Here is a 23,240-nt window from a genome sequence, read left to right as displayed (position 1 = left end):
TGGTAAATATATTTTTACTTTAGTAGATGTTGCCAAAATGCTCTCCAAAGTAGTTGGCAATTACCCTTTGACCAGAAATAAATAAGATCTGCTGTTTCTGCACATACTCACCACGTTTTGCTTTGTCAAAAAATGTCTTAATTTTTGCTAGTCTGAGGGTGGAATTCCACTAAGGTGTTAAATTGCATTTCTCTGGTTAGGGTTGATGCTGAGCATTCCTCCTGATTGGTCAGCTGTATGCTGAGAGGGATCGCTCAGGCTGGGAAGAAAGCGGTTCAGTAGTGACCTAGCCAGATGAGTCTGAGAGACAGCCCGCACGGATTAAGCTCAGAAGCAGCTCTAAGGACTCCCATGCAGAAGCCTGGGGTGCTCTGAAGCCTTGAGGCCCCACATATACATTGGGTGGGGGCCTGACCTAGCCCTTTCACCTTGGTGGCAGCCCCCAAGGGGGTCTCCAGGGACTCTGAACACTGACCTACCCCAGAACAGAAAGCGACTAACTCAGGATAGCATGGGTATCTTTGGTGGAGGCAGGAAGGGAAGCCAGTCTCATGGGACCCAGGCAGCAAACCCATACATCTTCCCCAGAGGGAGACACCTTCCTACGCCCTTAATACCTCAGCATCATACTTTTCATTGATGGCAGGCTCGGTGGTGACCAGCTTCATCCTGCTGGCGAACCGCAGTGAAGACAACTGAAAAACAGATCAGACAGACCTCTATGTTCTTGGCAAAATTACTTGTGACTAGAGACATTTGCTAAACAATGTCTGAAGGAGTCCACTAGAAAACAGATCTCCCCAAAGAGAGGAATGCTCCATGGGCTCTTGGAGTGACATCCAGGGAGTCTTGTCTGCGTCCCTCCAGGGGCACAGCCAGCCAGGGGTGATTATGGCCAGGGACCCATGGGTAGGCACTTGGGAGACAGACAGCCCCGGTGCACTGATGTTCCGTGAGGAGTGGGGGGCTGCTCCCTGGTGTGAGGAGCAGCCAGAGGCACATGAGGCAGGCCCTGACATCCCAGCCTCAGACTACGCTGGGCTGACTCAGGGCCTGAAGCAGGAAGGCAGACTCAGAGGAGGGATGGGTCACCCAGAAATAGCTTGAGGAAGGCCTGAAAGGGCTCTTCCACTGGACAGTCTTGCCTAGTGGTTAAGAGCTCTCCACAGACCGACCAACTGAACATCCTCAAATGGGTCTTGTAACCTCTCTGTAAAGTTGGGGAGACCTGGCTCACAGGGTCACTGGGAGACTTAGTGCTCAGGTGCATAATGTGCTCTGGACAGAACTGGCCCACAGTCAGCCCTCAAAGAGGCCCCTGTTAGTAGAGTTACTACTGTGTGGGGTGAAACCAGACTCCTGCTGCAAGTACAGCAGCACGTGTGGCCACGACTCCCTCGTACACACAGGCAGGGTCACTGCGTAAAGCAACACGAATCATGACAGGCACTTGTTTTAAAGTTAGAACATTTGGAGAAGAGAATCATGACCTTTCACGCTGCCAATTTCCCTTTGTCCCAACCCCTGATACCCTTTCCCAGCAGCTCCTTGGGGCTCCTGTGGGCTCAGTCCTGGGCAGAGATCCCAGGTGGTGTGGGTACGAGCCTCTGGGGACAGCAGGTACCAGGATAGCTGCTCCCTGTGTGACCATCTCAGAGGTGGGCATAAGGGGAGAGAGGGTCTTCCATGGTCTAGGAGGACGAATTTCTCAACCAGGCAGCCAGGAGGCCCAATAGTCATATGATTTCTCTTGGGGTTCATTCACGCTTTGTGATACTCTGAGACCAGTAGGTCCTGAAGCCTTCCTCTGGGGATGCTGCCTGCACATCAGCTGGAGCTCCCCTCCCTCTCCTCCCATGTCCCACGGCACTGGGTGTGCAGCAGGAGAACTCCCCCCTGGAAGCTGGGACGGTTGCTAATGCACAAAGCTGGGAGGCCCTGCAGGAGCGTGTCGCCCTGCAGTGTCTGACCTGTTTCACCGAGTGGATTCTGCATATGACTGAAGCTTGCCCTGAGCATCCACATTTGAGCAAAATGTCTAGGGAGAAATTTCCAGATCTATCTCATTTGTGATGAGTTGGAGGGAGAGGCGGGGAGCCCCAGCCTGGGTGCCCAGCTGTGTGGACTCTCCTGTGTCACTGGCTCAGCTCATATTCCTGCCTCTGGTTCTCATAAGCCTCTCACCTCCTCAGATCACTGTTTCCTGCTGCCGGGTTCATCTCCTGAGTCACAAGTCTGGCCACAGCCCTCTTTTACTAAAACCCTGTGACAACCCTGGCCATCTGCAGGAGAACAGCCAAGGCCCCAGCATGGCCACCAGGGCCCCTCCAGCCGCTCACCTTCTTCTCCTTCCTCTCTCTCCTGAGCCTCCCACTGCGTGGGCCAGAAAACACAGTGCTTGCCCCACCCTGCTGGCGCATAGCCTCCTCTCCTCACAGAGGCTCCCACACTGAGCTCGCCCCCTTCCTTGCCTCTCCCTTGACACAGCTTCTGCCCCTTGGGACTTGGTATCTGGATCCCAGCTGGAGCCCCTTTGGTAATTTTGGCTCAGACTCATCCTCTGGATCCGTCCACTCTTGACCATGTCTACAGCTACTGAGTCGGTATACCCAGTCCAGCACGCCTTAGGATGGATGCTAACCCGGCTGCACTGACTGTCCTTACGTACCGTCTCTTCTAACTGAGCAGCTTCTCCATAGATGTTTGTCACGAGGACCATGTTGCAATTTCCCCCTGCAAAAAGCAAAACACAGAAGGTCTATGAACCATGTGGGTTTTCTGCCAAGACATTCCTTTGAGGCTGGTGGCGGTGGTCTGTTATTATCTGAGCACTGTGTCCCCTCAAAATTCATATGTTGAAATCCTGGTGCCCAAGGTGATGGAATTTGAGGTGGGGTCTGTAGGAAGTGATTAAGTTTAGATGCGGTCACGACGGTGGAGCCCCATGATAGGATCAGTGCCCTTAAAAGAAGAGAGAGAGAGAGACCAGAGCTCTGTCTCTTTGTCATCTCTCTCTTTTCTTTCTCTTTATCTTGGTCACATAAAGACACGACGAGAAAGCGGCCATCGACAGGTCAGGAAGACAGTTTTCACCAAGAACCATTCCTGCTGGACCTTGATCTGGGACTTCCAGCCTCCAGGAGGGTAAGAAACAGATGTCTGCGTAGTGTAAGCCCCCCAGTCCGTGCTATTTTGTTCTAGCAGCCTGAGCTGACTGAGGGCCAGAGAAGACACACAAAAGCATGCACTAAAGGGGAAGAAGGAGAGAAGAGGGAGAGGCCACCAGATGTACGTAAAAGAGGAGCTGGGGAGAAAGCAGAGGAGAGATGGCTGGGGCAGGGCAGAGGCCTGTGGCCAGGGCTTTGCTTACAGGGAGCACACCGTTAATTATCACACACCCACCTTCAGGCCCAACGCAAAAGCCTGGGAACACAGGATGACAAGACACAGCCCCTGCTCCTCAATCAGGGAGGCTGAAGGGAAGGGAAGACCTCACAGGAGAGGCCCTCCACCTGGGGCTTCAAGGCGATGAAGGATTCTACTAGCTGGTTCAGGTTTGAGGGGACATGAGAGGGTGCCCCCAGTAGAGGCAAAAGCTTAAGCAAAGCCTCTGAGGAGGGAGCAGAATGGCATGGGGGACACGGAGAGGGCACTGTGCTTGATTTTGCCTTTCCAGGTGTGTGAGGTCACTGTGAAAGGCTGCAGGTAAGTCCATGCCACCAGGAGGGAGCAATTCCATTACCACCAGTAGCAGACATGCCAGTCCTGTCCCTCCTCCTTGCACACCAACCACCCCTCACCTAACGAGTCCTTGAGGGCGTGGGTGAGCTTGCACTGCCGGAAGGGGATGTGGTCTCGCTTCTGGTCCCCGAGGGCAATGATGGCCTGCTCCAGGAATGACAGCGACTTGTTGATGTAGGTAGCTTCCTTCAGGACTCGGCCCTCAGACTACAAACCAAAGGTCAGTTCTGCTTCAGGACAACTGGAGAGGTGGCCCCACAAAAAACACTGCAGGTCTGTGGCCAGGCCAGAGCCTCCTGCCCAGAAGCAGGGTCTTCTCTTCCTGTCTTGTATTCCACATTGGGCTAATAGGAATACTCCCAGGAATGCCAATGCAGATATTCATATGAGTGAATGCTCATATGAATATGAATACTGTGTGAATATTCATATGAATACTCCCTTAAGAGTCACACTGTTATGAACACACAGGGGAACATTTGTGCAGATATTTGAGCAAATAATCCCGGGAATATATAAACATTCATTCAACACACAAATACAAACATTCATCTGAGTGCTCTTCTGAATGCTCTTGTGAATACTTATGCTAATACTCATATGAATATGTATGTGAGATGAAAAATTCATGCAAATATTCATCATATGAACACTTATGCACAGAGAAATGCTAATATGAGCATGGAGCACTGACTGTGCACTGACTGCCAGGCACTTTGCTAAGAATTTAGGAGCCATCATCTCATTTAGCATTTACAACAGTCCTGCCAGGTAGGAATTGCCTCTCTGACGCAGCTGTTTCACCTCCGCTAGTTCTGTCCCCCCAACTGAACTGCGCCTAGCTAGGAATGGTGCTCGCGAATGCCCAATGAAGGACGGTCCACGCACACAGACACTAAGCTGGAAACAAGGCCATGGCTTGTTGAGAAGGAACTTCCTGCTCCCCCACTTACCCCAGACTTCCCCAGCCTCTCCGAGCCTGCTAGATCCACCAAGTTAATTTTGGAAGTAATGTACTTTTCATCTGATAAGATCCGCGAACGGGCCTGTGAAACACCCAAACAGAGGTTAGGCTGTCACAGCGAGAAGCTTCTTACTTAACAGGCTCCATGGGAATCGACCTCCCTTCCCAAGCTATTCAAAGAGCTTGTACTTACCTCCACATAGATGGTGAAAATGCAGTGTGACCTGGATGAGTTCTTGTTCATTGTGTGGGAGGCTATAATCCTGTTGGTCTCTCCCTGAAGAAGAGAGAAAACATGTAGACATTTTGACATATTGAAATAACAAGGCATTTGAGTCATTTTTTAACTATACAGAAATGATCTTTACATCACAGCCCTCAGTCAGGCCTTCCAGGGAAATCTGATTTATAAACTAGTAGAACAGAAGACAAATTGGAGTTCAGACCTATACTTTCACTCACTGCTAGCGACATGTGAACTTGTATAATAGCTTTCTGAAAAGCAAAGTGGCAACAAAAATTAAGAACCTAAAAAATGTTCATGGATATTGAGTCATAACCAACCTACATATCCAACAATTCGGGAATGATCTATCTGGAGAACAATGTTATGGGACCAGAAGAGTGCTGACAAATAGCTTTCAATAACAATAATGCAGAATCCAAAAACCGGAGCAAACTGCCTTCGACAGCACAATAAAAGGACTATCCACCACAGCCAAGTGGAATTTACCCCGGATGCAAGGATGGTTTGACATACAGAAATCAATCAGTGTAATACACCTCATTAACAAAATGGACAAAATCATATGATGGTACAATCTGAGGAATGCAGAAGCATTCATAGATGAAAGAATAAATAGATGGTGCTGCTGCTGCTGCTGCTAAGTCGCTTCAGTCGTGTCCGACTCCGTGCGACCCCATAGACGGCCAAGATGTTAATAACGGTCACTTCTGGGTTGTAGTTTATAGGTGGATCTTATATATACAGGTTATGCTTCCATATTTTTTAAGTGAACATGAATTACATTTAAACATAAGGAAAAAATCAGTAATTTGTATCTTTAAAGAGACAGCCTTTGCCTCTAATCACAGGATTAGGCACTATGACCAGAAGATACTTAAAAGGAGACATGGTAGAAATGGCTATACTTAGAGAAAAAGATTCATATGGGAGGGACTCCTGCCTCCTTAAACGACCCTGAGAAGTGCTATGAAGAAACCCCAAATCAGTGATAACTGCCTTCCCCTGGGGAGAGTGGAGCACCTAAAGAGGAGGGGAGGCCCTGGGCTGTGGAAGAGGCCTGGCTGGCTCACAGGCTACATCCCCAAGGTCTCATTGTCACATTCAACTAACCTAAAATTAAGAATATTTGTTCACCAAATTGACATATCAAGAAAAAAAGACAAGTCACAGGAGACAGAAGTTTGATCCCTAGTCAGGGAACTAGATCCCACGTGCCATAACTAAAGATCCTATTTGTGCAACTAAGACCTGGTGCAGCCAAAGAAATAAATATTATATATATATAATTTATATTGTATTTATATTATATATTTGCTTATATATTAATATATTATTATATACTCCATCAAAATATTATATATAAAATGATATTTACATATTATTATATAATATATATATAATATAAATATTATGTATAATGTGTGTATATACAATATATAATTATATATTATATATTATATTATAATTATTAATTATATATTATATATACATTATATATTATATATATAATACATATATAATATAATATATATTATAACAATATAATTATATATTATATACAATTATACATATACAATTATATATATTATACAGTTATATATATTATATGTACGATTATATATTATATATATAATTATATATAATATAATATACATATTATATATGTAATAATATATATTATATATAATATTATATATAATATATATTAGTTAATAATTATAATATAATTACATATAATGTATATAATATGAATAATATATAATTATATATTATGTACACACACATTTTATACATATTACATATATTGTATATATTATATACATATATACATACACACACACACATATTGTCATTCCCTATGTAGAAAACAGATGAGTGAATTCTTTTTCTGCTTCTATATTTTTTCATTATCTGAACTTGCTAAACAAGCATATATTAATTTTCCTTCTGGTTATCAAAGTAAGAAACTAAGAAGGAGGGAGGCAAAGGGGAACAAAAGGAAAGAAGGGAGAGAGAAAAGGTAAAGAAGAAGGCACCTGTGGTCCTGATCATCTCACCTCAAAGAGGAGGCTGAACGCATCCTCTTCCTGACTTGTGAGGTGGACCGACAAGCCCTTAACGAAGACCCCCCGAGGATTCTCCACGATGGTCATAGGTGTGACTGAGGGTCCAACGTAAGGCAGCGTGGACAGGAGATCAAACAGGCTCTCATTATAGATTTCCAGGTAGGAAACGCGCACTGTAATGGCATGTGTGGGACGTTCTTCAATCATCTTAAAAACCTAGATGGGAGATTGGACAGCAGTCACCAGGAGCAGAACTCCAGTGACCAGCTAGGATTAGCGGAGTTCTTACCTCAGGAGAGAATCCTCGCCCTGGAAGAACTTACAGTCTAGTTGCTGTGATGGTCATCATCAACAACAACTAGTAGTTCACTATCGTCTTGCAGTTTTTAGAAACCTGATTTACAGATTGGCTAATAGTGATACAGTCTCAAGAAGCAGAGGCATGACGAACGGAAAGGACTGTGAAGTGAAGATCTCATTTTGTGGAGTTTTACCACATAGAAGCTTCTTTCACATCCATTATTTAATTATATCCTCATAACTCCACTGCGACTGAAGCAGGGCAGGGGCCGTACCCATCTGTGGTGACTCGGCTAATAAGGGAAAAAGCCAAGCCAGAACTCAGCCTTCTCAACTCCTACTACCCTCCCCAGTGCTCATCAGCAGGTGACTTTGGGCTGGTCTTTCCCCCTCTCTGGACCTTAACTTTCTTACTTAAATGGGGAGCTGGGCTGGATGATCCCTGAAGTGCCCCCTTATCCTAACAGGCTAGATCTGTGCTGTGCCACATGCTAGACACTAGCCTCAGGTGACTGTTCAGCACTTGAAATGTGGCTCACACAAATGAGGAATTGAATTTTATTTAATTTTAATTAAATAATTAAAACTGATACTAAATTCAATTACTGGTAAACTTTTAAGTATGTTTGGAACAACGTGCGTTTATAAGTCCACCCTTTCAATTGTCAATTTCATGAAATCTAAATACAGAGCAGCTATTTCTGATGAATATTTAGGGTCTAAATTGAAATGGGGACTTCCCTGGTGGTCCAGTGCTTAGGACTCCATGCTTCCAATGCAGGGAGCGTGGGTTCAATCCTGGTTAGGGAACTGTGATCCCACATGCTGTGCAGTGCAGCCAAGAAAAGAATGAAATGGACTGTAAGTATAAAATACGTTGTTGTTGTTTAGTTGCTAAGTCATGTCTGACTCTGCGACCCCATGGACTGTAGCCTGCCAGGCTGCGTGGAATTTTCCAGGCAAGAATACTGGAGTCTGGTGCCATCTCTTTCTCCAGGGGATGTTCCCAACCCAGGGATTGAACCTGGATCTCCTGCATTTGCAGGTGCATTCTTTACCATTGAGCCACCTGGGAAGCCCATGTAAAATACCTTTCAAAGACTTAGTGTAAGGAAAAAAAATGTAAAATATCTCAATAATTTTCACATTGATTACATATGGAAATGATATTTTGGCTATATTGAGTTAAATAAAATATATTATTATATATTATATATCATTTAAGTGAAAGTTGCTCAGTCATGTCTGACTCTTTGCAACCCCAACTAGTCCATGGAATTCTCTAGGCCAGAACACTGGAGAGGGTAGCCTTTTCCTTCTCCAGGGGATCTTCCCAACCCAGGGATCAAACCCAGGTCTCTCACATTGCAGGTGGATTCTTTACCAGCTGAGCCACAAGTCACTTCTCTTGCTTTACTTTTTAATATGTGGCTACTGGAAAACCTAAAGCTGCATACGTGAGTTACATTATATTTCTGTTGGGCAGCACTAAGCTAGATTATCAAGGTGAAAGATGCTGAGGCATTGACAGTGGGATGTTAAGGATATTGCTTCAAAAAATTATAGCATGCATGGTTATGCATAAGAGGGGCAACTTCACTTCCTACTGGGCAGGGCTATAAAACCTCAAGTTGCTTTTTAGGGAAAAGTCCTCTGCCTCCCACCTTCCAAACAAGGGCCCTCACAGAACACAGGCTAGCAGACTCCAAAGGAAGGCCCTTCTGTCCTCTCTTCAGTCACACTTCCCAGACCCCCAGGGCTGACTCGGTCCTAAAAGCTCATGTCATGCCCTGCTCCTTCCCTTTGCTCTTTCTGGAGTGATGGTGGTGGAATAAGCCAGAGCAGGCCAGTAAGGAAGCTCTGCAATGGTCCCTCCCCCCCATTAAAACCAGGAAGGAACAGAACTAGGTTCTCCGTATCCTCTGTTACAGGGCCACAGACCAACAGAGCAGCAAGAAGCCAGTCTGCACATCTGACTCACTCTTTACCAAATGGGAAACAAGCTAAGCATGGGAGTCGGTCAGAGTCTGGAACCCAAACTCTTAGGTTATATACACACACACACACACACACTCCACCATGCATAACCTGTCTCCCCTACAGGCTGCAGCTCCTTGGAGGCCTGAATCCCACTGGCTCCTGGAGCTGGCCTGGGATGGGCAGCTTCTGTGTGCCATCCCACCCATGGGCCCACGTTCTACCTGCTGTAGGGCACGAGGGAGGATCCCCCGGTGCTTGTAATTCTCAGTTGCCCCCGTCATGGTATACGTCTTGCCAGCTCCTGTCTGCCCATAACACATGATGGTGCCTGCAAACATTTCAAAACACATTTTGGTGACATCCAGGAAAACAGATCTAAGGACAGCTTTTTCCTCCCTCAGCATGCCCAGCACCGGCCAGAACCCTGGTGTGAAGGTGGCCATCAGGAGCAGCTAAGGACATCGGGAATTCCTGCCATGTAGGGTGAGTGGCTGAGCAGGGAAACAGGATGTAAAGGATCAGAAGACAGATAGCTGCTCTGAATCTGTGGTCCATGGAGGGCTCTACTGCTTCCCCTTCCAAGAAGGGATCTGATCCTAGGGCTTCTGAGGAGAGCAGGGAATTCCAGGCTACAGAGGACCTGGGAAATTTCCTAGCAAGATGAGGGTGATCAGAGCATTGAACTCAGCCCTTCTTCGGCAAGACCATGGACAGCCAGGCTCTCAGGGCTAGGTCTCCCCGTGAGGCTGCCCAGACAGAAAGAAAGAAGAGCTTTCAAAATCCCCAGGAAGAGATGGGAGTGGGAAGGGCGTTTTCTGTTGCTGGTGAGAATTCTTTGTAGACAGCACATTCCCACAAGACTCAAGTTGGTCCCAGGCTACTTTCAGAAACCGAATACCGTGACTAGGTCCTGATCTGTCCCGGCACCCTCTCTGGGAAGACGTTCACTTGCACCTCCCTCGTGCTTTCAGTCTCCCATTACCACCAGGCTCTGGGGCACAAACCAGTCACCCTGGGCTCCAGTCCCCATCTGCTCTTCCTCCTGACTTGGGCAGCCTGAGCCAGACCCAACCCAAACGCTGCTTCTGTAGGTATTCACACAACAAAAATGCCCAGGCAACACTGGGTGGTGGAAATCAGTGTCTGCATTTTCCACATGTATGCTCTAGTTCCTGGGATTGGTAGGTTTTACACAGGGGGCCTGAATGCAGCATCTGCACTGGCAGGAATGTGCAGGAAGGAATCAGTTTAGCTGGGACTCAGAGCCCATTTGTGGCTCCACAGCACCCAGAGCCCATGACTCTTAGCCTCCCTCTGTCTCTACTTCCTCAGGGCCACATCCCCTCAGGATGAATGAGGACCACAGCTATCTATCACACACAGGCTACAATATAGTGTTCGGGCATCTACACTTAACTGACTTTTAAACAGAAGACCTAAAACTTGCAAACAGGGAACATGCTAGTCAGGAGCCACCAGACAGGCAGTCTACAGACTGTGATGTATTTTTTCTAAGGATTTTAAAATCTTCTTAAGATTTTAAAAACATTTTAGATCTTTTAAAAACAATCTTAGACTGAACAATTTTGTACAAATTTCCCTATAAATTTTAATTTGCTAAACGGCTTTTTTGTTAAGCTTTTACCTTAAGAATATCAATCTCTACTCAAGTTTTTAGTGATATATGTAAATAACCTAATACTAGAATGGAACAGATTGATTGTGCTGGTAGGATAAATGGAAATAGCTCCTAGCAGGTAGCCAAGAGAAAAATGTTTTGACTCCATCAAATTTATCATCAAGACATTGTTTCAAAACTAATACTCGAAGAATTTGAAATAGGATAATAGTTGGATCCCCATGACCCATAGAAGACAGGGTCATTAAATCTTCCTATGAAGGTAGGAACCCAGGACCATGGGTCAAGCCATGACCACCATGTCACCAAAGTTTTCCATCATAAGAACATGGAGACAGATAATCAAACAAAAGTTAGTAAGAGAAACTGTATTTTATTCACCATAAAATCCTTGTACCTCTTCCTGGGTGGGGGTGTTCCCCAGGTTCTTATGTTAAAACAACAATTAACTAAATTACCATTAAAGCCATTGAGGGCCTGAGAAACCACATCCTTTGCGACTGTCTCGTAAACCAAGTCCTGGGAGGCATCATGGAGAACTCTGTCCAGTTTGAATGACCAGTCTGTCTGCTGGTTATTGACAACTCCCTTCCGAGTATCTTTTTTTAAGTGAATATCAATGGTCTAGGCAGAAACGAAGACTTGTTAAGAAACTGGTATAAGAAAGTCAACAGCAGCCAAGGCCTGACCTGGAGGAAACAAAGGAGTGAACTTGAGGAAGAACAGGGACTTGCATGTATCCTGGATGACCTTTGGGATGGGGGAAAGGGAGCCACTTCAGGGAGGCCACACACCCTCAGAGTGAAACGAGCAGGAGATGGGAGCACATGCTGGTTTCAGCACATCTCACCCTAGTGGACAGGGTGCTGTCTGTTTTGGTTCCCTCATCTGTGATATGGGGTGAAGCACATTTATCACATTCTTATTAAACAAGTTTTAGGTAAGTGCAATAAGCACAGGAATGCCTTGAAACAGAAAGAACAGTGGGCTTGGGAATGGAGGCCTGGGCTAGAGCCCTAGCTCCTTGGTGACTGGAGGCGAGGCCTCCCTCAGCGTTGTGGTGAGCACCTACTCCCTCACACACTATGTATGGGCCACAGTGAGCAATGAAGAAATGATAGCCACAGGAAAGGCGCTGGACTCTTCAGACATAGTAACTCACTGGCACTAAATCAAGCATGCCTATTGACTTGTAATCAGCATGTTTTCAGATGCAAAGGTTTCTAAAAATTTTATATTTACATTTTTAGACCCCTCTATGGCAAGCCTCTGTGGCAGCAGCTGGTTTAGAAATATATTGGGTTAGGTAAATGGTAGATTCCAATCTTTGAAATGAGGACTTCTGATGTAAATAGACTCTCACTGGACTCTTACACTGGCTGCCTTAATCCAGAAGCCAAGACACAGCCACACGCGGAAAAAATAAGATCAACAGAGCAGGGCTTGGTCCATTCATACGTTAAATGTTCTGTGCTTCAGGGTCACTGAATCCGCATCCAGCAGGGTGCACTTCACAGGGCTGCACCTGAGTTTCTTTCTGACTGCTAGGACTTTAGAAGCTTGAAAAGTTGACCTTTGAATTGTTCCCTTGAACAATGTCTCCATGCTGGCCACAAATGTTTGCTGAATAAAAACATTCCATAACTCTCAAGGTGTGCTAAATCTGTCACAGACTTCAGAATAGTCCTCAGACACTGGTGAGGACATGGGGAGGGATAGATCTTTCCAGTTCTCGCCATAAGAGTTTCTCCCAGTCTTTGGTAAGTTTAACAATAATCAACTGAAGACATTCCTACTGCACTCCCTGGGAGATTGTACAGTGGGAGATCTGATCACCAGAAAGTTTTATGAGCGTGGATAAATGTCACCTTCCAGTGTCAGATACAAGGATAAAGGTAAACTACTAACCAAAAAGGCAATTAAAAATGGGAGTTTCATGAGCTTCCTCATCCACAGCATTGGTGGGGGGAGTGCTCTGGACTTGAAGGACTTTAGATTCCATCTGAACTTTTACCAGTTCTTGGCCTGGTCCTTAAAAGCTTGTTTGAAAACACTGTAGTGAGAAAGCACTGAGGGATTCTCAGGCAGGTGAACGCAAACACAACTGTACTTACTTTGTTGTCGTCTCCATATTTGATCATGTCATAAGCAAAGTCATCAGTGGGCCTGACACGGACAAATGCGTGAACTTTTTTCCTAGAACCCATTTTGGCTAAAAAGAAGAAAACAGCAACATTTTCAGTAGTCATCCTCGAACAACCATTAGAAGGGAGATGTCATTGATCAAGAAGGTAGGAAAGCATAATGTGTGGTCCATGTTTTCCTCTCTCACTGAGAGCCAGCCTTCCTTTTTGCCCCCTAGCATTTCAGTGCTCTGTCCACAGGATCCTGCTCAACAAGTCTGTGTACTTCCAACTTTATCAGGTGCCTCACCCTTCTCCACCGACCCCCTAAGAGACCAAAATACAAAACAAAAAGAATGCTCCCTTCAGTGGCCTAAGTTTAGATGTGGATTCTAGAAATGTTCTGTATCAGAGTCCACCTACACTTTGCCTTCTTCATTGCATTTTCCTCTTAAAATACTATGAAATGTATTAGAACTAATTTTGTTTTTTTCATTAACATACCTTACCTGAGATGTAGCACCTCCTCCTCTACCTCCATTTGACTAACATAGATCAGAAAAAAGATTTCCTGGAAGTATATTTAATGGAGCCTGCAGTCAAATATTCTTTCTTCTCCACCACTCCATTGAGAGAAAAATCAGTCCCCTACCTCCTCTGCCTCTCCTAAAACCTAATCATGTGTATTCTCATCATTTTCAGGTAGACACACATATGTTTGTATTCCTTCATTTATACTATCATGAATAATTACCATGTGTAATAAAATGTTAAGCACCGAATGTAGTTTCGTCAAATAGGATGAAGGCTTAAAGCTATAAGCGACAGGGAGGGAAATTTACGTAAATAACCTTATTATTATGTAGAATTTTCCTATAGTGGAAAAGACTCTCAAAATAAGGACTTTAAACATCATAAACAGTCAAGCAAGACACCAATTAGCAGAGATGCTAGAAGAGGGGCTGTTGTTTTGCAGGGAGGGTTAATTGATCTCTAATATCTTCTATGACTAAAGTATTTCACAAACATTTTAAAAAATTGAATTGTACCACCCTCCAAATGATAACTAAGAAATCTCACATTTTATTGGATACTAGTCTCATTGGTCAAATCACACTAGGCTCTCTCTCCTGAGAACGTCTGTGTAAATATATTTAATACTGTCACCTAGTAAATTCTGGTTCTAACATTGATCAAGAGTGGAGAAGCAAAGAGAGTTATTAAATAGAAGTAATAATCACACTGATTTTTATTGCTTTAAGGGGGAACTTAAAATGTCATCAGCTCTTTAGGTGCCTCTTATACACTGATGACAAAAGATGAAGTACTGAGAGAAAATGTCAAAAAATTCTAAGGAAAGCTAAAAATCTTTCCATTTTTAGAAAATGAATGTGAAAGGTAGTGAGTAAGGATCATGCCTTATCCCATTTCAGGTCTAAAAATTTTGTTTGCAAGATTGAGCTCTAGAAATAAAAAGTCCCAAGTAGCTCTAACAGGACTGCCGAATTGAGAAAACTGAAGTGATTATCTCATCTCCAGGTTCACTTTGATCTAGGCTATTGGGAAAGTGGAGAGTGGAGAGAGGTGTGCTGACTTAGGCAAGCAGTTACTCGCTAAAGTTCCCCATACGGGTCTGAGGGCCCATCCTCCTGCTCAGGGAAGTTAAGATGCTGTCCAGGGTGCCTTCTGAAAAGGAGCATATTCTGGGGGCAGGTGCCCAAAACTCCCCCCTGGCAGCCCCTACCCACAGACAGCCCAAAAGCAGCACAGGCCAGCTCCAAGCATCACCCTCCCCTCAGAGCCTGCCCCCTTTCTGCCCAGGAATTTGCCAACATGCACATGCACATGCAGCCATTCTATCCGTGCTTCCCAATTCTCCCCATGCTCGCGCCATTGCTCCAGGCATGCCAGGAGCCATATTCTCCTCAGACAGACCTTCTCTGTTAACTGCATGCCTCCTGTGTGTCCACTAGCCAGCAGCCCCTCAAACACCAGACATTTAGGGACCCCATGCATGCCATCTTGCACTTACTGAAATAATGCTTGTTACTATTCTTAGACCGCATCATTTGAGACAGTTTCAACTCCCAGATTAAATGACAAGCTGCTTGAAGGACTGGATGGTGCCTCTTATGTCATTTGAATCCCCCCCTAAGTCCAGAACAGTGCCAAGCACAGAGCAGGTGCTTAAGAAATGGTGACTGGTGGTGATGGTCATGGCTGGAAGTCAGAGGGTGGCTGAATCTCCATGTGTGAGTCCATCTTCAGTCACTACTGAGAGAGTCCCAAAGGGCACAAGATGTCACTCCCTTCCCTCACCACCGCCAACCCCTGAGCCCACAGCCCTTCCAGGAGGACACTAGGTTTCCAGGCACCATTTGGAAAAAGCAATCTCAGCTCCTCACCACACTCTCCCTTTTAGTAGGGTCCTTCTCTCTAGGATCTTGTGGGGAATGCCTCTCCCTCATGGACACCACCCTTAGCTATTTCTGGTGTAAATAAGTGAACCTCTGAGTAGTCACCAGGAGCCCTCTCTGCTTAGAGGCTCACAGTTTCCTCATTTGCTTTAGGGGTGAGAATGAACAGATTGCCACCCAGCACCCCTAAAAACTGGAGAAAAGGAGAGGTTCAGGTGGGTTCCTGTCTTCCAGCGCTCCTGTCCAGAACAGACTCTCAAGGAGAACAATCACAGCCACCAAAAAGGCAGCAGTATCTTAGGTCCCCAAACTCGGACCCAAGCCGAACTGGCCTTTCTCCTTTTTCTAACCCAACGGGCTGGACCTCTGTGTGGAGTCTGGGAGGCAATGGGCCTTGGGACCATTTCTGTGTCTCTCTGGAGCGGTTTCTGTATCTATAAAGCAAAGGGTCAGAACTGGTAATACCGAAGCTCTCTCTAGTTAGAAAGTCAGTTCAGTCGCTTAGTCGTATCCGACTCTTTGCGACCCCATAGACTGCAGCACGCCAGGCTTCCCTGTCTTCCCTAGTTAGAAAACCGACGAATAAAAAAGGGTCCAGAAGAACAGAGGTCCCTGAACCTCAAGTGCGACGCAGGACCTTCGTGAAACCAGGGAATATTAGATCCGAAGGCCCTAAGCGGCAAAAAGGCTGAAAGAATCCCCTCGACACTGCACCCTCCTCCGCCCGGTGGAGGAGACCAGCGAGCCAAGCCGGGGAATTCCGCGAGGAGCGGTCTTCAGATTCCAGCAGCTGCCCGTCACCGAGCGGACACCCCCCCTTTCCAGTCTCCCTTCTCCCCATCCCGAGCGCGCGTGACCCTTGCTCACCGCTCGGGAGGCAGGAGCCCTCTCGCAGCCGGACCGCTGCATTAGCAGCTACGGAATATCGGCAGCGCGGCTGCCAGCCTGTGTATGCGGTCGCCGTGGCAACGGGCCGCTTCTGGCTATTCCGGAAGTACGAGGTGGTGGCGGAAATGAAGTCCGCGGTCCTCTGTTGCGATACGAATAAGGTCAGGGCCGAAAGAAGAGGACAAGCGATGGGACTGATTAATCCAGAAAGACTGCGGAAGCTGCAAGCACGAAGCCAGGGTCAGGGTAACTGGGGAACGGAGGCGCAAGACCCGGGAAACCGCAAAGCCCAGCTTCCGGCGCAGAGCAGTTTGTGACTACGGCGGCCGCGCAGGTCCATTCGACGCCGGCCCAGCACCCCGGGCCGCCGTCCTCCCGCGCCCTCGCCCCGCCCAGTTTAGTTCCTAGCCGGCGCAGCCAGGCCTGCGCAGTCGCGGCGGCCGGGGAAGATGGTGGAGGACGGAGCGGAGGAGCTGGAGGACCTGGTGCACTTCTCCGTGTCCGAGTTGCCTAGTCGCGGCTACGGCGTCATGGAGGAGATCCGGCGGCAGGGCAAGCTGTGCGACGTGACGCTCAAGGTCCCAGGGGCCGGGCGGCGCGGGGCTGGAAGGCCCGGGGGCCGAACGGGGAGGGAAGAGAAACGGGGGGATCGGGGAAGAGAGGTCTAGCGCGCTGAGGGGTGGGGAAACGAGGTGGGAGGGAGAGCGACCGGCGGGGAAAGAGAGGTGCCGAGCGGGAGAGGGGGCTTGGGGCTGAGAGGGTAGACGGACAGGGTCAGCCTCTCAGTCTCAGACCTTAGAAGGAAACGCTAAGAGGTGCGCCGCTGAGGCCCTCGGAGTCAAGACCTTGGGGTACCCGCCTCCTTTTTCTGTCACACAGACGGGAAAAGAAAAAAAAGGACTTGCAGCCACTCCGTGGAGGAGGGGGGCGGTGATTCCTTCTACCTTCTGATGGGCACCACGGAAAAGCCCCTTTTCTTGTCACCACAGGCGTGCCCCCTCCGAGTTAGCTGCGGTGTGATGGAGGCGTGAGCTCTTCCTGAGGAGTCATTGCTCGCCCTTGACTGTTAGATTACTGCCTTGTCTCGTAATAAGAGCTTTTAAAATCGGATTTGGAAATCTTTTGAGATGGGCCATTCCCCTGACCCCACACTGGAAGGCGCGCTACCAGCATCACAGAGATCCCAGAGAAGGGACTGATGGCCTCCCGTGGGGACAGGGCTCTCTTAACCACCTGTTCCTTGTTGGCATTCTGGGCACAAGACCCAGCCTTCCTCCCGTGCTTTTGTATCCATTCCTGCTGGGGAGGCATGCTGTCCTACTCCGCGGCCAAGCTGCTGAGCCAGGTGGAGCCCTCCAGGTGGAGATGCTGCTGGAAATCCTGTTCCCTGTTGGGCTTTGGCTAGAAGGATGTCAGCATCTGCGAAGGACCCTGTTTAAAAAATAAAACTGTGCAGAGATCTTTGTGCTCTTCTTTTTTTCCGCAGGGTTAAGGAAACTTCCTCTTCCACGTATCTGAGTCAGACCTCCTGAGACAGTGAAGTAGAATAGTTAGGAGTGTGGCTTTGGAGATAGAAGAAGGATTTGGATTAAAATCCTTGGGCAAGTTACTTAAGCTCTCTTAACTTCAGCTTTCCAAATGTAAAAATAGGGATGATTTCTAATTCTTAGTATTCATATGAGGATTAAATGAGAAAACTTGCGGTATTCTTTGCATAATGCCTGGCCTAAGATTTTCATCACTCTAAACCCCTTCTGCGGAGAAGGCAATGGCACCCCACTCCAGTACTCTTGCCTGGAAAATCCCATGGATGGAGGAGCCTGGTAGGCTACAGTCCATGGGGTCGCTCAGAGTCGGACACGACTGAGTGACTTCACTTTCACTTTTCCCTTTCATGCACTGGAGAAGGAAATGGCAACCCACTCCAGTATTCTTGCCTGGAGAATCCCAGGGATGGCAGAGCCTGGTGGGCTGCCGTCTGTGGGGTCGCACAGAGTCAGACACGACTGAAGCAACTTAGCAGCAGCAGCAGCAAACCCCTTCTGAGACAGAAACCAACACAGTATTGTAAAGCAATTATCCTTCAATTAAAAATAAATTAAAAAAATAATTTTAAAAAAATAGAAAAAAAAAAAGCCCTCCTGAAGGAGATTAGTTTTCCAGGAGAGGAGTAAAGGGGACAGCATCTTTTGTGGGGAGCGAGGGGTTTGAGAAAAATGAGCTGGACTAAAGGAAACAGAGAAAATAAATGTAAATGAGAGGTTTTGTTAACAGTGATCATATAGAAGTAGGTGTTGAGGATTCTAGAGATTTGTAAGCAAAAGAATGATCTGCTTGTGGCAGTAATACTTGCGGTGAGTAAAATAATGAAAAGCAATAATGGAGGTGAATTTTCAGATTAAGATTAGGCTGTAAGGGTAAGCCAGGGAAAGCTTCTAAGACACAGAGATGCAAAAAAGGATGTGATGGAGTAAGATGGTCACACTACATAACCCTCACCCTAACCCACTTACACAAAAGTACACAATTGTGTACTTAAACCCAAGTACACAATTTTCATTGAAGCTGACTTCAAGGACCACACATTTGAGTCTGGAATCTTGCCTAATTTGTTGTCATACTGATTTTGTGATGAAAGAGTAGGTGGAGGAGGATATTAGGAAGTGAGGTAAGGACTTGTTGGTGCACACCATTTTTATGTCATGTGTCATGTGGTGAGTTACACGGGTATAATTAGCTAGAATAATCACATTAAAAGGAGCCATCGAGGTCTTCTAACAAAGCCATCCATTTCACAGATGAAAAAACCCCGGGGATTAGCGATATTAAGGGATTGCCCAAGGCACAAAGCTGTATTATCTGAGATCCAGCACAGCTGTTGGTTGGTGGAAGCGATACTTTTACATCCTCTGTCAGATTACTCACCTGCCCTGCTAATGGTATATAAAGCAGAGCAGGAAACAAGCTGTCCTCTGTCAGCAGTGTCCTCTGTGGGCACAAAGGGCAGTGGTGTGTATGGCCGGGTGCAGTATCACTCTTCTGTTTCAGGAGAGGAGATGGACGTGGGCTTTTTCTGCTAGTCTTCTGGACCTAAGACTTCTTGACTCTTGATTTGGAAATGACACTGTATTGGGAAATACTGTGCTTCTGAATATTGTTCATTCCCGGGGCTCTCTACTCACTTTTTTCAGGTAGTTGTGTTTCCTTTTCAGCCTTGCCTCTTTTTGCTGAGTAGTTAAAATTAAGGGGAAGAGTGTGTTCCATTAGAGCACATGTTCACATATCACAGTGGGCACCTGTGCTATGAATTCATATTCATCAGAAAGTCAGTTTTGCTCTTTCTGTTGTGAGTTATGTTGGGGGTGATGTTAAATTTGGACACTGATTTAGATGAATGAGAGAGCTTGAAGCTGCCTGACTGTAGGTGGAAAAAGAGAGTTACATGGTCAGGGTACTCAAGATGGCTGTTCTCTTGCTCTCTGTACATCTGCCCGACCAGTACCTGCTTCATCTATATCCTGCTCACATGACTGACCTTTCTACACTCTTATTTCCCACCCCCTCACCCCGTGATTATTCTCATCAAAGGAGCAGCGAGGGATGTGCCCTCTGTTGGTTTCCCTGGTGACTAATGAGCCCACCTGACATCAGGTTCCCTACTACTGGTCATCTCCTTCCACTTGGGAATGAAGACTACCCCCATGTCCCACCTGCCTCCTGCACACAGTGGGATGTCACTCCAGGACCTTGTTTCAGACGTATAAGATCCCCGCTATCCGTTAAACCATTGATGGCTCTGTTGCTGACTTCAGGCTCTTTCTTTGGTCTTAAAGCTGGACACGTACAGGCTTTGTAGGCCTGCTGTGTGCAGCCCAACTGAGGTATCTTGGAAAATCAGTTCCTAACCGAGCAACATTCACTGGGTTCATCCTGTGGCTGCTGGAGCTTGGCCAGCCATCTGGGTGAACGTAAGAAGCCTGTATTTGGGGATGCTTCTTACTGCAGGTGGTTCCTTTATTGTTTTGTACTTGAGATCCCATTGTTTGCCCCTTGGCCACACCTGGTTCAACTTGTGGACTGATTGATGGAAAATGAGACCATGTCCTTTCTCCAAAGATGTGTTCGTAGCCCCTGCTGAATTACAAGTATGGTTTCTGCTTTCCTACTTGGGTTTGTTGACTGTTGGCACTCCCATTATCTCCTTGGCATAGAAACCAGCCAACTTCCCCACAGTGTTTAGGCCTTTTCTACCCAAACAGCGGATCACATCATGACTTGTTTCTAGTTGGGGAGAAGAGGGAGTGAACCAAGATGTGTGAACCAGGAGCTGGCAAGCATTTTCTGTAAAGAGCCAGACAGTAAATATTTTAGGGTTTCTGGGTCACACTGTTTCAGTTGCAGATATTCAACACTGGGTGTTGTCGTGCGGGAGCAGCTGTGCATAGTACATAAATGAACGGGTCTGGCTGTGGTCCAGTAAAACTTTATTTATAAAAACAGGTGTTGCTCAGACCCATTGGCTGACCCCTATTGTATACTGATACGGCCTCTGTAAAGTTTAAGACTTGTGGAGTAGGCTACACTTGCTTTATTGCCCCAGCATCTACTTCTGTGGTTTCAGAGATTGGAAGCAGCTCTTGTTAAAGAGTACAGGTCAAAAAAAAAAAAAAAAAAGAGTACAGGTCAACCAGAAATGAAAAACTTTTTTTTCCCCCCAGCTCACAGAAGTTGATCAAGGGACTAGCCTGGTCTGTGACCGATAACTGACATAGGAGAAGCTAGTGCTACGTTGTGCATCTCATCTTTTTTTTTTAATTTAAATATTTATTTATTGAGCTGTGCCAGGTCTCTGTTGTGGCACGTGGGTCTTCTCTCTTCCTTGCGGGGTCTTGTTAGTTGCAGCATGTGGGATCTAGTTCCCTGACCAGGAAGCGAACCTGGGCCCCCTGTGTCAGGAGCACCTCAGCCTCCGGACCACCAGAGAAGTATCAGTATCTCATCTTTAAAGTCTTGCAGCTCTGCTGAAGCTTGAAGCCTATTCCAAAGTATTAACCAAAGACACCATGGTCCCTTTCTGTCTCAGTGGAAGCTGAGGATGCTTAGCTGCTTGCACAGTGGCAGGCCAGAGGAGACCATGATGGCTCCTGTGTTCCCATGGACCTGACTGGCTGTGTGCAGGGCTGGGAAGGTAAAGGCCAGCGTTCGGGCTTGTGGCAGGCCAGGTAGATCAGTAGCTCAGACGTGGCCCAATATGGCTGGGCAGTGTGCTGCATATCTGATGAGAACACAAAAATGCTTTTCTTGGAAAATAAGCTCAAGAATAGATATCTGTACAAGCAGGTTCATAGTATCATTGCTCATGGTATACAAAAGATGAAAGCAGCCCAGTGGTGTACTGCATCGATGGTTGAATGATTTTGTTCCATACATGCAGTGGAATAATATTGCATATATCTGCTGGAATATCATTTAGCCCCAAAAAGGAAGGAAATTCCAACACAAAGCGCAAATGGATGAACCTTAAAGACATTCTGCTACGTTTCGAAATAAGCTGGTCACAGAAGGACAAATACTGTATGATTCTTCTTAAATGAGGTAACCAGAGTAGTCAAATTCATAAAAAGAGAAAGTAGAATGGTGATTTCTTGGGGCCTGGGAGGAGGGAATCGGGGTCAGTGTTTCATGGATACCGAGTTTTAGTTTAGGAAGATGCGGAGGTTCTAAAGATAGGTGGTGGTGATGGTTCTACAACAGTGTGCCACTCAACTGTACACCTAAAAATGGTTAAAACGGTAAGTTTTATGTATATTTTACTACAATTTAAAAAGAAGAGATAAGCTGAAGCCTTGTTAGCTATTGGGCCAATGAGATTGCTTACAGTGCTTTGTGACTGGAAAGACACTAAAAACAGAACTTGTCTTTCTACCTAGATCCACTGGTCAGAAACATTTCATGCTAAGGAGTAATCTTCCTTACGCTTCAGTGTTTGCAGTAAGTCGTTTCAGCCATTAGGAACCACAGTTTTTATTAGCTCAGCCCCGTGACTGCACTTCAAATGGTCACTTAAAAGGAATCAACTCCTAAGAGATGTACATTTAAGTGAGGCACACACATTATAAGCTTTTTATTTCTGTGGCAATTTGTAAAATGTAAAAGTCATGTCATCTTAACAGAGCTAGAGGATCAGCGAAACACATTATGCTAACCTGTCTTCCAACAGCATCTTGCTTGGCATAGTCTACAAGTTACAAATGCCTTTCAGATCTAGGTTTCAACCTCTTGTTTCGCTCCGAGCACTGGATTTCATTTCCATTTGTCCTGTTGACCCTTACACTCATTAAGTCTAAAATGAGGCCTCTTCTAAACCATCTCTTCTTCTGTTCCCTTTGTTTAAAGATGACACACCATCCATCTAGTCATGTAGGACTGAAACTCTCGGGTTGGCTTTATCTCGTCCTCTCTCTTTCAGGTGCCTTTTGTGACATTTATCAATAATGATAATTACATAGTTATCTACAGGATTACAACTCCGTGAGAGCAGGGGCTGTGAGTGCAGCATTTAGATGCTGTGAGGCATCTGCATAGCAGGTGCTCAGTAACCCACTGTCCTAATTCAGACCCTCTTCACCTTTTTCTAACCTGGGATTTCTTTAACTCTGGCCGTGTGCTGAGAATCGCTGCAGACCCTTAATGGGACATTCCTGGTGCAGCCAGGGGATTGGTTTTCAGGTCTGATCATGTCCTTCTCCTGTCCCTTTCATTCTCATTCAGCAGGCTATCAGCAGATAATGTAAGCGCCTCCCCTGAGCCGAGCACTGTCCGAAGTGCTGGGGCAGGAGCAGAGCAGGCCGAATCCCTGCGAGTGTGAGCTTACC

At 46.3% G+C, this 23,240-nt stretch overlaps 2 protein-coding genes and 1 long non-coding RNA gene across 20 annotated transcripts in view; 2 read left to right on the top strand and 1 right to left on the bottom strand.

Moving 5' to 3' along the window:
- The window catches only part of LOC145520133 (uncharacterized), a 57,551-nt gene extending 44,963 nt beyond the window's left edge, over positions 1–12,588 (top strand). Inside the window, exons 7-9 of one of the 2 annotated variants that reach the window (XR_014064243.1) lie at positions 3,047–3,144; positions 9,700–9,781; positions 10,631–12,588. This is a non-coding gene — a long non-coding RNA (uncharacterized LOC145520133). Of the gene's footprint in view, positions 1–3,046; positions 3,145–9,699; positions 9,782–10,630 lie in introns of those variants that run through there. The other variant, XR_014064244.1, reaches the window with a different exon arrangement.
- Positions 1–16,430, bottom strand: part of KIF9 (kinesin family member 9) — a 35,079-nt gene extending 18,649 nt beyond the window's left edge. For 6 of the 14 annotated variants that reach the window (XR_014064240.1, XR_014064238.1, XM_081525882.1 and 3 more), the window contains exons 1-10: positions 16,345–16,430; positions 13,052–13,149; positions 11,396–11,561; positions 9,520–9,626; positions 7,010–7,234; positions 4,899–4,982; positions 4,695–4,787; positions 3,801–3,948; positions 2,669–2,733; positions 618–695 (exon numbers count right to left, since the gene is read on the bottom strand). Coding sequence is in view for 12 of the 14 variants with exons in the window: in XM_081525882.1 (XP_081382008.1) it covers positions 618–695; positions 2,669–2,733; positions 3,801–3,948; positions 4,695–4,787; positions 4,899–4,982; positions 7,010–7,234; positions 9,520–9,626; positions 11,396–11,561; positions 13,052–13,144 (1,059 nt within the window). In the remaining 2 variants the exon portion in view is untranslated. Of the gene's footprint in view, positions 1–617; positions 696–2,668; positions 2,734–3,800; positions 3,949–4,694; positions 4,788–4,898; positions 4,983–7,009; positions 7,235–9,519; positions 9,627–11,395; positions 11,627–13,051; positions 13,150–15,092; positions 15,335–16,344 lie in introns of all 14 variants that reach the window. The other 8 variants (XM_081525881.1, XM_081525883.1, XM_081525889.1 and 5 more) reach the window with 5 other exon arrangements.
- Positions 16,431–16,798: 368 nt separating this feature from the next.
- The window catches only part of KLHL18 (kelch like family member 18), a 48,215-nt gene continuing 41,773 nt past the window's right edge, over positions 16,799–23,240 (top strand). For all 4 annotated transcript variants that reach the window (XM_081525894.1, XM_081525893.1, XM_081525896.1 and 1 more), the window contains exon 1: positions 16,799–16,943. In XM_081525894.1, the coding sequence (XP_081382020.1) occupies positions 16,815–16,943 (129 nt within the window). In that variant the 5' untranslated portion in view covers positions 16,799–16,814. The remainder of the gene's footprint in view (positions 16,944–23,240) is intronic.

Source organism: Giraffa tippelskirchi, chromosome 9, assembly GCF_054371585.1.
Source record: "Giraffa tippelskirchi isolate mGirTip1 chromosome 9, T2T-mGirTip1v1.2.pri, whole genome shotgun sequence".
Taxonomy (NCBI): Eukaryota; Metazoa; Chordata; class Mammalia; order Artiodactyla; family Giraffidae; genus Giraffa; species Giraffa tippelskirchi.
Note: the sequence above shows the minus strand (reverse complement) of the source record. Positions and strands in the feature narration are given on the sequence as shown.